At 37.1% G+C, this 12832-nt stretch overlaps 1 protein-coding gene across 1 annotated transcript; it reads right to left on the bottom strand.

Annotated features, from left to right (window-relative positions):
• Positions 1-3364: 3364 nt before the first annotated feature.
• On the bottom strand, positions 3365-11688 carry LOC126828054 (uncharacterized). The gene is made up of 8 exons (XM_050557635.2): positions 11511-11688; positions 10274-10646; positions 8767-9103; positions 6845-7167; positions 5890-6182; positions 5419-5556; positions 4896-4994; positions 3365-3474 (listed from the first exon to the last, which is right to left on the bottom strand). Exons 1-8 carry the CDS (start codon positions 11686-11688, stop codon positions 3365-3367), a joined length of 1851 nt encoding a protein of 616 aa, XP_050413592.2.
• Positions 11689-12832: the final 1144 nt, after the last annotated feature.

Below are 12832 nucleotides of genomic sequence, written 5' to 3'. Positions count from 1 at the left end.
GTCCTACGGTTCTGCACCAACCGGACTACTTTAATTTCCAAATTGCCCAGTGTTACTTTTTGTACACGTCAACGTTGACACGGGATATCGATTTTTTTTTTCGTCTTTTTTGCTTCCAGGCCCTCCATCCTGCACACCTGAAAAGGGGAAAGCTTCTTCTACGATCCCTACTATTCGGTACTTTTAGCGACCAACTCTGGTGAGCGGCTTACCCACAGAGCCACTGGGACTCACACTAACAGTAAATTCGAACCAATTCTGTATTGATCACTCCTTGATTTACTATTGTACTTTTCAAATGTACCGCAAATATAGCGCACACCTTTGGGAATTCGCAACAGGATTTCACTGATTGATATAGGGTAAAGGGAAACACTTAGTAACTTTTGTCCCCGCATTAGGAAGAAAGCAGGGGAGTATTAAACTGGACTCGCATGTCTGACCGGCACAATGTTTAGCACACAATAACTCTGCTTCTAATTGAACTTAGCGTGTAACACTATCCTGGCCACGGATCTCCAGGTAAAGGGACTTTCACGGTGTGTACTTTTTTATAGATAAATAAATTCTGGAACACTGTGTTTTTATAACTATGTTTGTATATGAAGTACGGGAAACTACAGCAACTATGATAGTAAGTTATGAGTTATTATAATATCTACAGTCTAGGTTTAACAAGCCTAGAACTCAGACTTAACAAGTAAAACACTACATGTTGTCTTTATCCCGGCCTTTAACTCCAAATGATGTCTGAATCCCGACCTCTAAGTCGAAGAAGCAAAACGTCCATCTAGGACCGCTCTATGATGTCTCTCTACGCTCTCTGAATGATGTCTTCCCTACGCTCTCTGAATGATGTCTTCTCTGCGCTCTCTGACTGGTGTCTAAAAAAAATTAAACCCAAATCTTTCTTATAAGGATAAGTGTTCGAGTCATAGACTGGCCCCCGGGAAATTGGCCAGGTACTTCCTTTATCTGATTAGTCAGCTGCTCAGAAGCTACCCTGGATTTAAACACAGTGTTCTAATATGGTCATATTCGGATTAACAGACTATAATGTCATTGCCCGTTTTTAATCTACAATGTATATCTAATAAGCCCCGTTCTCGTTGTCACTTGTACTAACTAACGACTTCAACACATTAACCATAGCATCATTTAGAGAACTTAAATAACCTCTACAGTATACATAGTATTACAGGTGAAGGTATTTTTAAGGAGAATGACTTGTTGTAGTTCGATGATTAGTACCTCCGGGTTAGCGAGCTAACGTCTTACTCACTGAGACACCGTGACTCCCTATTGGAAACCTTGTATACAAAGAAATATATGGAGAGAGGCGGGTATATATAACAAAAACACAAAATGTGTAAATACATTTACTGATTATAGCATTACATAAATAGTTTACAGAAACCAGGATCGTATTTAACCTATCACAATATATTGGGGGGGGGGTGCACAAAACATGACAGTTTTAATTGTCTATACTGGTTATCCAGGCAATTACATTGTGTGAAATTTGTAGACTTTTGTTGGTACATTTGCAAAAAAATCTGAGCTTCACATACTTTCACAGGACAATGATATAAGTGTTTGTAAGAGTCTCTCGTCCTGATTTTTTCCAGTTTTATTCCCTAAAAAAGGCTTTCAACTGCTCCTAAATTAACAATTAATTTGGATAAATGCTGAATAATGATGACAAATTGTCCCAACTTAAATAAACAGTGAACACGTAGATACTTAATCTGTAGACGATGCACACAGTATTAAAAACTATAACATAGTGATATTTGTCGCATTGCAGTTATTGTCAGTAGATTCAATGCATTAATGAATATTAGTGGCTTTTCCACGAGCAACGATGCCAGTGTTTTCTGGAAAATATGTAAAACATGCACATATTATAAGATCGGCTGACAGAGTATACTGATATTTCTAAACGAATTTGTGGCGCTCTGAATAGCATCTTCTCTACTGGTGTTAGGCTTAGAGTTTTAAACAATGTCGAAAATACTATTATTGATACAAAATTTTGTTTTTGGTAGTTTTTCAAATGCCAAAGCGCCACAAACATGTATAATATATTTTAGGCAATGACTTTAGAAGTAGCCGAAAATCGGATTAACCGACTTAGACAGGCGGCCAGGATGGAATCTATGACTTATAATGATAACAGTTCTTACGATCTAGAGCGCACGCTTTAGACCATTAGACAACAACTTCGTAGGTGTTTTTTCCAGACCTTACTGAAGCAATACTAAATTTTACCTGGGATAGATGCACGTTTCGTTAATCCGTCTCCGTCATCTGTTCCATTGTCGTAGTCGGAGAGTTCATCCCCGGAATGAGAAGAAGTACTCGTACTGGTGTTGTGTATCCTGCTGTCATGGTTTATCAACCAGTAAGTGTGTAAATATCCCTTTAATATCATCATTAACTCTCTATCTTGCTGAAAACACAAATAATACATCGAAGTTAAAGGGGCTTAAGGCCATGGCTCTATACGCTCTAAATAGAATAATCAAATATCAATTGTACTGGAAATTCAAACAATACTTCCGGGATTAAACATACTCATGTTGTGAAATTGAATTAAAATTTTAAAATATATAATGAATCGAGAGTGTTCATATGTGATTATTCATGAATCCAAAAGGGCGGCCAATATACAATAGCATCATCAAATATCATCTGTACCAATCTGTTTCACAGATGATTACGAAAGTCTTCTAATGTCTCTGTAAAAGATGACTACCTTTAACACGTGACGTCTCATCAAGCGGCGTCAATTATTGGCTCAGTGGCGCGTGCATTGCAGAATGGAGACTTTTACTCATTTTAATACCCATTTGCACTAAATAGGAAATAATTTTTACCTACAAATACGTCAAACGCCTTTATTTATTTTTCTAATACATAAAAAAAAATGTTTTAGAATTTAATTTGTCGCAGGAAAAAGGTTAATATTTCCGGCTCATTAAGTCGCATCGATGTCATCCTTATCAGTGATTGTAGCGTCCTAGCGAAAATTCACTGCTGATCAGTGTGCAGTTGTATTGGAAATTCAAACAATACTTCCGGTGTTAACCATACTCGGGTTGTGAAACTGAATTAAAATTTTAAAATATATAATGAATCGAGAGTGTGCATATGCGATTATTAATGAATCCAAATGGACGGCCAATATACAATCATTTGTCAGGTAGTATTTATATGTAACTGTTGTTCGTTCAGTGGGAACACGGCGGATTTCAACCTCACCATCGTTACACATCCAGAGATTTTATTGTCTGTGTCGTAATTTTCGGGATGTAAGCCCCTAAACACTCTGTACTCAGCTCATCCGTACTGTGTTATATTATCAATCAAAAAAACTAACCTGGATTATTAAATCCTTTCTTTCGTCAAATGTAAAACCTCCCAAATTTAAAAGTATATCATGGGTTGTCTCGCTAATATGTATCCGTCCAGCTAAAATTTTAAAAACAAAATTAAAAACTTGGACATTTTATTCTAGGTTTTATGCTAATATGTATCTGTCCAGCTAAAATTTTAAAAAATGTAAATACTTGGACATTTTATGCTAGGTTTCCACTATCACGATTTGCGCTGCGATTGAAATCGTGGTTTTAATCGCGGAGTAATCGTGGTGATCTTATCAAGTCTTATAACATATTGAGATCAGTCGTAGCAATCGTGTTGATCGTATAAAAACGTGTCCGAACGTATCTCAGATCGTGGGCTCAATAGGAACAATCCTTTCGTAACGCATCGTACGACATGAGAGCCTAGCATTAAAAATAACGGATAATATGGAGGCTGATAAAGATAGAAACGACACTCGTCCAGAATTTACCATAGCAAGAAAAACATAAATTTCATTACATTGTAGCAGATAAGGAAAGATAAAAATAAAATGAAATAGGGTTTAACGTCCTAATTATTACAAAACAAATGGAATATATTATATGCAAATGTTATTTAACACCTTCCATCCATGAAATTGATTAAACGTCCTTATCATGTTATGGCCCACAGATAGTTAGTTACTACCCCTGGCCTGATTATGTAATGTCCTTTGTCTTGTAAAGCAATCTGTACTGAACGTTTACTCTAGTATATGATGCAATATAGCCAACTGCGTAACCTCTTCGACAACCCTTTGTCTAGAAAGGGGTTATAAGCAGGAATCAGAAGGAGATTATTTAGTGTACAGGCTATGGGCGTCTTTGGTTTAATGTCTGAACAAGGCTCGTGTAAGTTGGTTGGAATGGAGACGGCGCCGGTCTCGAATCCACTCCAGAGAGACGAGCTGGAAACAAGGCTATTACAAGACAAGGAACCTGGTAACTAAGTATAATTTAAGAAGTCTCGTACATGATATGTTTAAAGTAAAATAAAAGTATTATATGAAGTTTAAACCAGTGTTGTCGTCCAGAACCAATTTAAAGAACTAAAAGTGTAACATATTGTTCTGCTCCTATTGGGCTAATGAAGACGGGCAAACGCCATACAGTGTGCTATTTCTTTTTGAACAGACAAGTGATCTTTTACGTACACGGGACCTCTGATTTTGTCCCATTTGAACATCAATACAATGTTGCTTGACAGGCTCTCTGTCGCGCACCACTGACAAGGGGGAACTACACCGGAAAATTCCGATGAACTTTCTCGGCCAACGTAGGGATCGAACATGGAACTTCCAGACTAGCGAGCCAACGTTTTACTCACTGAGCCACCGCTGCTCCTTTATGTCGTGTGACATGTATTCACACGAAAAGACCCATAATCAACTCTCTAGATCATCGGATACTCGTGAGTTTTAATGGATTGAAACACAATCGCCATAAAAACAGTATATAGTTAAGTAATTTTAATGAGCTCTAACTTACGTTTTCCGAGTGATTCCATTTTAGCAGCTATACTAACACTTTCACCGAATAGACAATATCTGGGCATCTTGGTGCCCACTATACCCGCTACTACAGATCCTGTTTTCAATAAATATACCAATAATATTTCTAAATTGTTATTTATGTAATTTGGTCAGATTGTTTTATGGTTTATAGTTGCGTTCTTTGTAACCTGATTTGTGCGCTAGACCATTTCAGGCTTGGGATCGAAACCACTTGACTTAATGACATAACTTATGAACTAATCTGCTCGGACCAAACTCCACGACTCACTGACATAGATTATGATGTCAAACGCAAGCGTTAAACCACTCGAATACTCCATCCCACCCCAAAATAAACAGACTTTGGTTGTTCCCACCACCAGAATGACCTGACACACTTTACTTGTGAGCCCGCCAAGTGTTTCGCCTGACTAATGAGGACAATAATTGGAAAATCAGTTTTCGCCGGGATCAGAACTTCAGAAATTTGGGTTAAAGAGAAGAGACCGGCGACTTACCACTGTGTATTCCAATTCTAAGTTTTAGTTTGGTGCCAGGTAGGTGGGGTATCTTTAATAAGCTGATGTGATCTAATAAATCAAGAGCCATAATACTTATTTCTGCTGCGTGTTGTATACCATTCTTCATCGGTAGACCTGTAAGTAAAACATGACACTTTTTATGGGTTGGGATAGAAAGAGCATTCCATTGTACGCACAATCTTATTCAATTTAGCTAAGATTCTGGAAAATAAATGTAACTGTCATCTGATTTAATCCGCTTACGTTTGTACGAAATCGCGGTTTATGCTGCAGTCACAACGCCTAGACAGATAATTATATGCCTGTCTCACAGAGTTTACCAGCAGTGGTTATGGGTTGGTGGTGGTGGGGGTGGGGGATGTATCGTAGTTCCTCGGGTTTTGTCAACCGGGTCAACCGAAATATATGTGCCCCTAATTACAAGACTTTTTAATTAATTCAACATACCAGAAACAACCATGTAGGCATCGCCGATTGTCTCCACCTTGTAAACATCATAGAGGGCGATGCGACCATCAAAACACGTGTATAGACTGTTCAGCATCTCTACCACTTGTATCGGTGAACTACGAGCAGATAAATGTGTAAAGCCTTGAATATCTGAGAAAAAGAGCGTTGCTTCATCAAAATTCTCCGCATCCACCACCTCGTTACAAGTTAAAGCAGTCGCAACGGATTGTGGTAACATCTGATGTAGAAGGGCTTCAGTCCGCTTCTTCTCTTTGTTTAAAGCCTTCGTCCTGAAAATAATTACTACGATTAATCTAGAGTTAGATGAAGAGATACAAGCACTGGTATGTTTGCGATCACTGAATACAATTCTTATTCTTGAACTCACTCGAATATCATACAGACCAGATCGTTGTATTAGATAATATTAGATAATATTCTGAATAGTAGTTTGGGAAACTTGACAATCTTGACTACACATACCATATCGGACACTGCTCACATTATGCATCATTATGCACGATGTAAACTTGGATTAGATTCACCCGCATAGTCTGCGACCACATTCAATTTTTAAATAGCCTTAACTCCCGGGTAATCGTTGATGTCCTCTGTCACTTAATACACCTAATTCACGCAGCAATTGGGGTCGAGTATGACAATTCCTGAGGGTTTGTATTAATTCGCGCAGCTATTGGAACCCAGTATGGCAATTCCCGGGAGTTTGTCTTTAATTCATGCAGCAATATGAACCCTGGATATTCCAATATTCTAATCAAACGACCACTGTAGTCTTTAATATTTGTTTTGTTCGTTATTGTTAAGTGTAACATTAAATTGCTGTACCCGAATACAATTTTTCTTTTTACAAGAGCAGAAAATGTTTTGCTTTGTCGAGAATCAGCGATATAGTTTTTTTTTTATTTATTTAAACATCTGAAATAATACTCACCGATTGGTTAGATTAATAGAATATTTCTGTATTTCATTGGTCAGTTTATAAGCAGCGTAGATGATTATTGGACAAATGACGAAGACACAGACGAAAACAACTGAAATAGCAATGAGTTTTTGCAGGTTGATTTTTTGTCGTTCGTCCAATAATCCTGTAATTTCCTGGGCGAGTTCTGATTGTGTTTCGAGTAGAAGATCCATATACACGGTCATATTGTTATACCACCATTCCGCCATCTTTATAGATCCTAAACCATTGAGCTCATTTCGTCTAATCTCTGCCCTCATACTTGTTAAAACACTCAATGTTGTTTCATTGCCCTGATATAAAATCATATGTTTTAACGGCACATAAATTATTTAAACAAAATAAAATTACACTATTTATAGATCCTAAACCATTGAGCTCATTTCGTCTAATCTCTGCCCTCACACTTGTTAAAACACTCAATGTTGTTTCATTGCCCTGATTTAAAATCATATGTTTTAAAGGCACAGAAATTATTTAAACAAAATAAAATTACACTATTTTCTTTCGGCCCAAATTTAACCATTTTAAACGGTTTCATTAGCATTGATTAATTGATTTAAACGATATTGTGTTTATTTGGTGAGGATTGAACAACAGGCACGGCCAATATAAGTTCTTTTCTATTGATTAATTGAAAGTGATATACAATTTATGTCTGTTGCTGGGCGACCTTTTGACTAAGACCCGTCTTAAACAAAAGCAATCATTATTTTTAGTGTCATTTAGCATAGGTATACGAAATCTCTGTATATGCTTAGGGAGATTTGGAATTCTGGCCCGAATTTATCAATTTATATTGTCTGGAAGTAGTTCCCTTGACCAAAAAATTTGATTGCTTTTCAAAATGTTTGCATGAAAACCTGGGGGCGATGTACAGTACGGGTAACTGTTACCCACATAACTGTGTCTCCTGGCACGGATGTGTATCCTGATTCTCGAGCTGCCCATGTTTCCTTTTTGTTCTTGTTTTCCAAACAATTAATTTGTCCTCATGATAATGCACAAAACACAATGGATTACAATAATTACTGGGCACCTTTTCGACTGGACTCCATTAAACATGCATTATGCAAGAACTAAATATGTCTCTTGCATGGCTTTCTTTAGTCCTGAAATGTTATCTAAATTATTAATTAGACATTAATTAACCTATCCAGACCATAATCAATTCTCGATGTCAACGCTAGTCTGCAATATTTACTGGATCGGGATCCCTTTTGCTGCTCAACTTTCATTTATGATTTAATCATAAAATGGATAATCGAGACTATGTTTTTTATCGTACCGACTTTATTAATGATGGTCGAGGCTAGGGCGAAAATTCAATCGCTGAAACCTAGGTTTAGAGTGGATAAATTTGACTGAAATTTTCAGCAAATTCCCTTTACAATATCTAGTTTTTAACTATTATGGTGAGAACTGTCAGCTCTTTATCTGATCTCCCATAATGTATCTTTAAGCAAACTCTCAGTAATAATCAGTATTGTATTCCACTGTGTCCCATGCAAAATCCCACTGGCAAACAGTTTCAGTTCTAGAGAATTAGTTTCAATGGCATTTAATAATTAAACAACACCCACTTCTATGGAATTCAATTGCTGTTTATTACTTTTCGACTAGGGTTCTCTAGTCTTCACAAAGCAAACGCTCAGTAATAACAGTAATTGTATTTCATAGCACAGGGTTCTGTGTATTTCCAGTTCGATTACTAAATGACATTGAAACTAATTCTCCGTTGCGTTATGGTTGTGAAAGAATGCGTTCGCATAAATTAGTTACTAAATGCGTGCTAGCTGACAATTTAGCTTGAAATTTTGGATTTTATTCCGGTGGCATGTGGCTTCTATGTCATAGAAAAACTGTATGCTAGTCAACAAAATGAAATTTACCTTGATATTCTTGTTATAAAGAGTAGCTACCAGATCAGAATAACGTCTAGCTGATAAAAACGTGGCATTCGACACATCCTGACTCTCAGAGAACCAGAGATAAACATTACGTGAGGGGAACCGCCCTTTAGCATAGAATACCATGCCTAAAGCTCGCTCTAGACCCATGTACTCTTTGACTATTATAACTTCTAGATAGGCCACAAGACTTCTCCAGATGAACCCTGACTCTTCCTCTGTCATCGTATCGTACAACCATTTGATAAATACACGAATTAATGTCGTGTACATCTCCAGCTCTTTAGTTACTGTTTGATTCAATGTATCAAGTTCATACCTAGAAGAAAGTGGTGGTGGATTTAATATCAAGTCAGTTTGGGGCATTTTAAGGTATTCAGACGAGAACGGAGTGGGATTTCATATCCAAAAATCGTGAGTATTTCGGGCCCAACGTTTGTAATTCTTTATGTATGCGAATGACTCTTTGGCATGTCGGTGGAAACTGGGGATATCTCCGTTTTACGTATAATAGCGAGATATTAGAGACTTTTGGCAAGCGAAAATTTCTGGTCCGTATCGCGTATCCGTATGGATTTTGCGTGTGACGTAATCAATGTGTGTGTATTTCTCATACGTGATACGGCACACGGATACGGCAGCACGTATCGAACAGCTTTCATACGGAAAAGGTCCGTATAACATTGTCGTGTCCCTTTACCGTCTTTTTTACTACCTTTAGACGCTGAAATGTTGTATCGTAGCGTTTTCATGGATCTTTGTGTATTCTAGAACACGAAGGTATATATTTGATGTGATTTTAACCATGATGGTTGATCTACTTGCTAAATTTAGGGAGGCGGAACCTTGCAAATCTGTAAATGATTTTATTCTGTGGTATTCTGTGGTATAAACTTTCTGAAATGATACATTAGTGAAACCAAAAATTGCAGTCGAGTCGAAGTCGAAGATTTTTAATAAGATTCGACATTAATTTTTTTTAATAGCTCAGTGACTGTCGAGCGACTTCATTGCCTCCGGGAAATTGTTGGCTATAATAGGCACTTGAGTAGTACTGATGGTGATCTTGGTAGATATCTGCCATCATGCTGTAATAGAACTAAGCTCAGCTGATCGACGCATACGTACGCGACGCGAAAATCTGCCAAAACTCTAAAACTACATTGACGCAACGTATCACGTATACGATACGGATACGTGATACGTATGGGTAAATTCCGCTTGCCAATAGTCTTTAATAGCAGCACTGCTCGTATGCTCACCACAAATTATTACTCCATTGATGTTCAGTATGTGGTTTTTACGCCGTTGAGTTCGAACTGGGCTTTTTTTACTGATTGATTCGAATCAATTAGAAAATCAAAATGGTATAGTTAAAACAACCTGACCAATGACTAAATCTGGTTTTCAAATTTCAGAAATGTATCCATTTAAGATGCCAATAGGTTTGAGTGCGGTTTTTGTTTCATTTTAATTACGATTGACTTACCTATGCCTGTTAAGATAGGACAGAAACTTGTCTTTTGACTGAAATTCCAAGCGGGATAAAGTCGTCCAGAATGTAAGTTTCTCAATAGATCTATCCGTCTCTGGATATCGTTGTAATAGAAAGGATTTAGATACTGGACTGATTTTACTGATATACAGAGCACTCATATCTCTCTCCTTTTGTAAACTGTGGACGACTTGACCCAGTTCCACAGAGTACAAGATGGTGTTCCTAATACCAGACGACATGTAGCTCGTGAACGTGTTCACAAACGTATTGGCTGTAAGACCGGTTAGAACAGCAACTGGAATCATCACTATGGAGACCATCTTCACGAGTTGGGTTTTCTTACCAGTTGATGTTATTGGGTTGTCTGTAAATCAAATGGAAAATAAAAAAAAACGCACGGGGTTGTATTTAATCTTAAATTGTCGGCCTAAAATACGTGCATGAGTGGAACGAGAGTTTTCATAAACGATTGCAATCACCAAATGGTTGACTATGTAAGGATGGCTTGAATAAAAACCGCAAGGGTTTATACTCATCCGACACCATATGGATACAAAGCCACATTCGTAATTTCATTGAAGCTGGTTGAAAAATAAAGACAACTACTGCATATTTTCAATGACGAACCTTCCGAAACCTCATGTACATGCAAAAGCAATTAGCATGTTTCCTGCAGACTACATCGCGTTTTTATAATTTTGGTTAAGTATGAAACGATTTTGAACAAAGTTTAGATTTCATCAACTATGGAATTAGACACATGAAACTATATCCCGAGTGCGAGACGTTTATTAAGTCGCACTGACAAGGAAAGTTTGTCTATATGTTTCAGTACAAAAACACGGCGGACCCGTGTTGAACCTAATTGTCAAATTGCCGAAGCTTTGGTCAAAAGCTCAACAGCTATTGCCACGCTTGATAAAGTAGTGTTTCGAATTAGCTACCTTCCCAGTGAATCTTAGAGGTAGACTTAGCACAAAAACATACTATGACTAGGAACCGGGTCCTTTGTTAAAATCGTCTCAGGATTGAATCCTATCTCTAAATTTCACTGCTACGGTCACTCAGGGTGAAATGAACTAGATATCTATGAATGACTTAATCGTCGTCCGTTTGAATGATGCCTAAACACATATAAGAATTAACCGCAAAACACCTTGTTCTTAGTGCTTATTACCATTGCTTTTGGACCAATGGTAAACCATTAACATGATGAAGATAATATTACCTCTACATATTGATTCACATCGTAGAACATTAGATCTCTCTGTCCTCTTTAACACGTCATTTATAGCCCGGTCCAGTTCAGACGGTGATAATGATGAAACAGAATCGTTTCTCTCGTGTTCTTTAATTTTATTTGGATGAACCCGAGTCTTCGTCTTATTAGATAATGACCACGACATCGTCTTTTCTGGCTAAAGCCTGTAGCAATAAAAACAATAACAATTTTTTTACCCATGATGTTCTTGAAATATACTATTTATTTTGTATGATCACGTAGCTAATTACGTGTATTAGAATGGGCGATTCTATTGGTACATTAAAACATTTGTTTCCACACATAATCGGGCTATTTGGGGGAGATGCGGCAATCAAAAGTGGATGTTGAAGTAACATGTACAAAAGAAAGTATTGGTGCTGTTTTGAATTGAATATTTAACTTTAATCCAAAGTAACAAGTGGTATAGAAGGCCTGACATGTCAAAGTACTTTTATTAAAGAAACATTTTGCTCCACAAATTCTTCACTTCAGTCAATTTTAACTTAAACATGCATTATGCAAGAGCAAAATCTGCTTATTACAAGTCTTTCTTTAGGCCTGAAATGTTATCTAAATTATCAATTAGACATTAATTAACTTATCCAGACCATAATAAACTCTCGATGTCAAGGCTAGCCTTCGATGTTGGCTGGATTTGATTCCTATATGCCGCTAACGGCTATTGATAATTAAATCAATAAAAGTGGATAATCGAGACTATGCTGTTTATATTAATGATTTTAGTAATGATGACCGAGACTATGCAAAAATTTCACCAGCTTCTTTCTCGGCTCAAATTGGATCAATTTGACTGAAATTTTCAGCAAATTACCTTTACACTATCTAGTTTTTAACTATTATAGCGAGAACTGCCATCTCTTTATCTTATCTCCCATAATGTATCTTTAAGTTTATATTCATTCTACACTGTACTATTCATTTCCTACAGGCCATCCCATTCTACTTGACGGTCTTGTTATACACAAAGAAAACAAGTCTTTGCTTTAAAATAGTACATTGTTATTTCATGGCAGCACCATAGGAAATCAATTTAAATCAAATAGGGTTTAACGTCATGCAGTGTGCTGTAAGGAAAATTTTGCCCGTACAGTGGTGCTATGGACTACTCAAATTTCGAATTCCAACTGTCAAGGGTTCTTTTACGTGCATGCCAATGTGTACACGGGACCTCGGTTTTCCGTCTCATCCGAACAAATATATGTTATTCCTTTGGCTTAAACTATCGTCATTTAAACACATATTCGGTTATATCTCAATATCTCAAT

This window comes from Patella vulgata, chromosome 7 (assembly GCF_932274485.2).
Source record: "Patella vulgata chromosome 7, xgPatVulg1.2, whole genome shotgun sequence".
Classification (NCBI taxonomy): Eukaryota; Metazoa; Mollusca; class Gastropoda; family Patellidae; genus Patella; species Patella vulgata.
The sequence above is the reverse complement of the archived record's forward strand: the minus strand, read 5'-3'. Positions and strand labels throughout refer to the sequence as shown.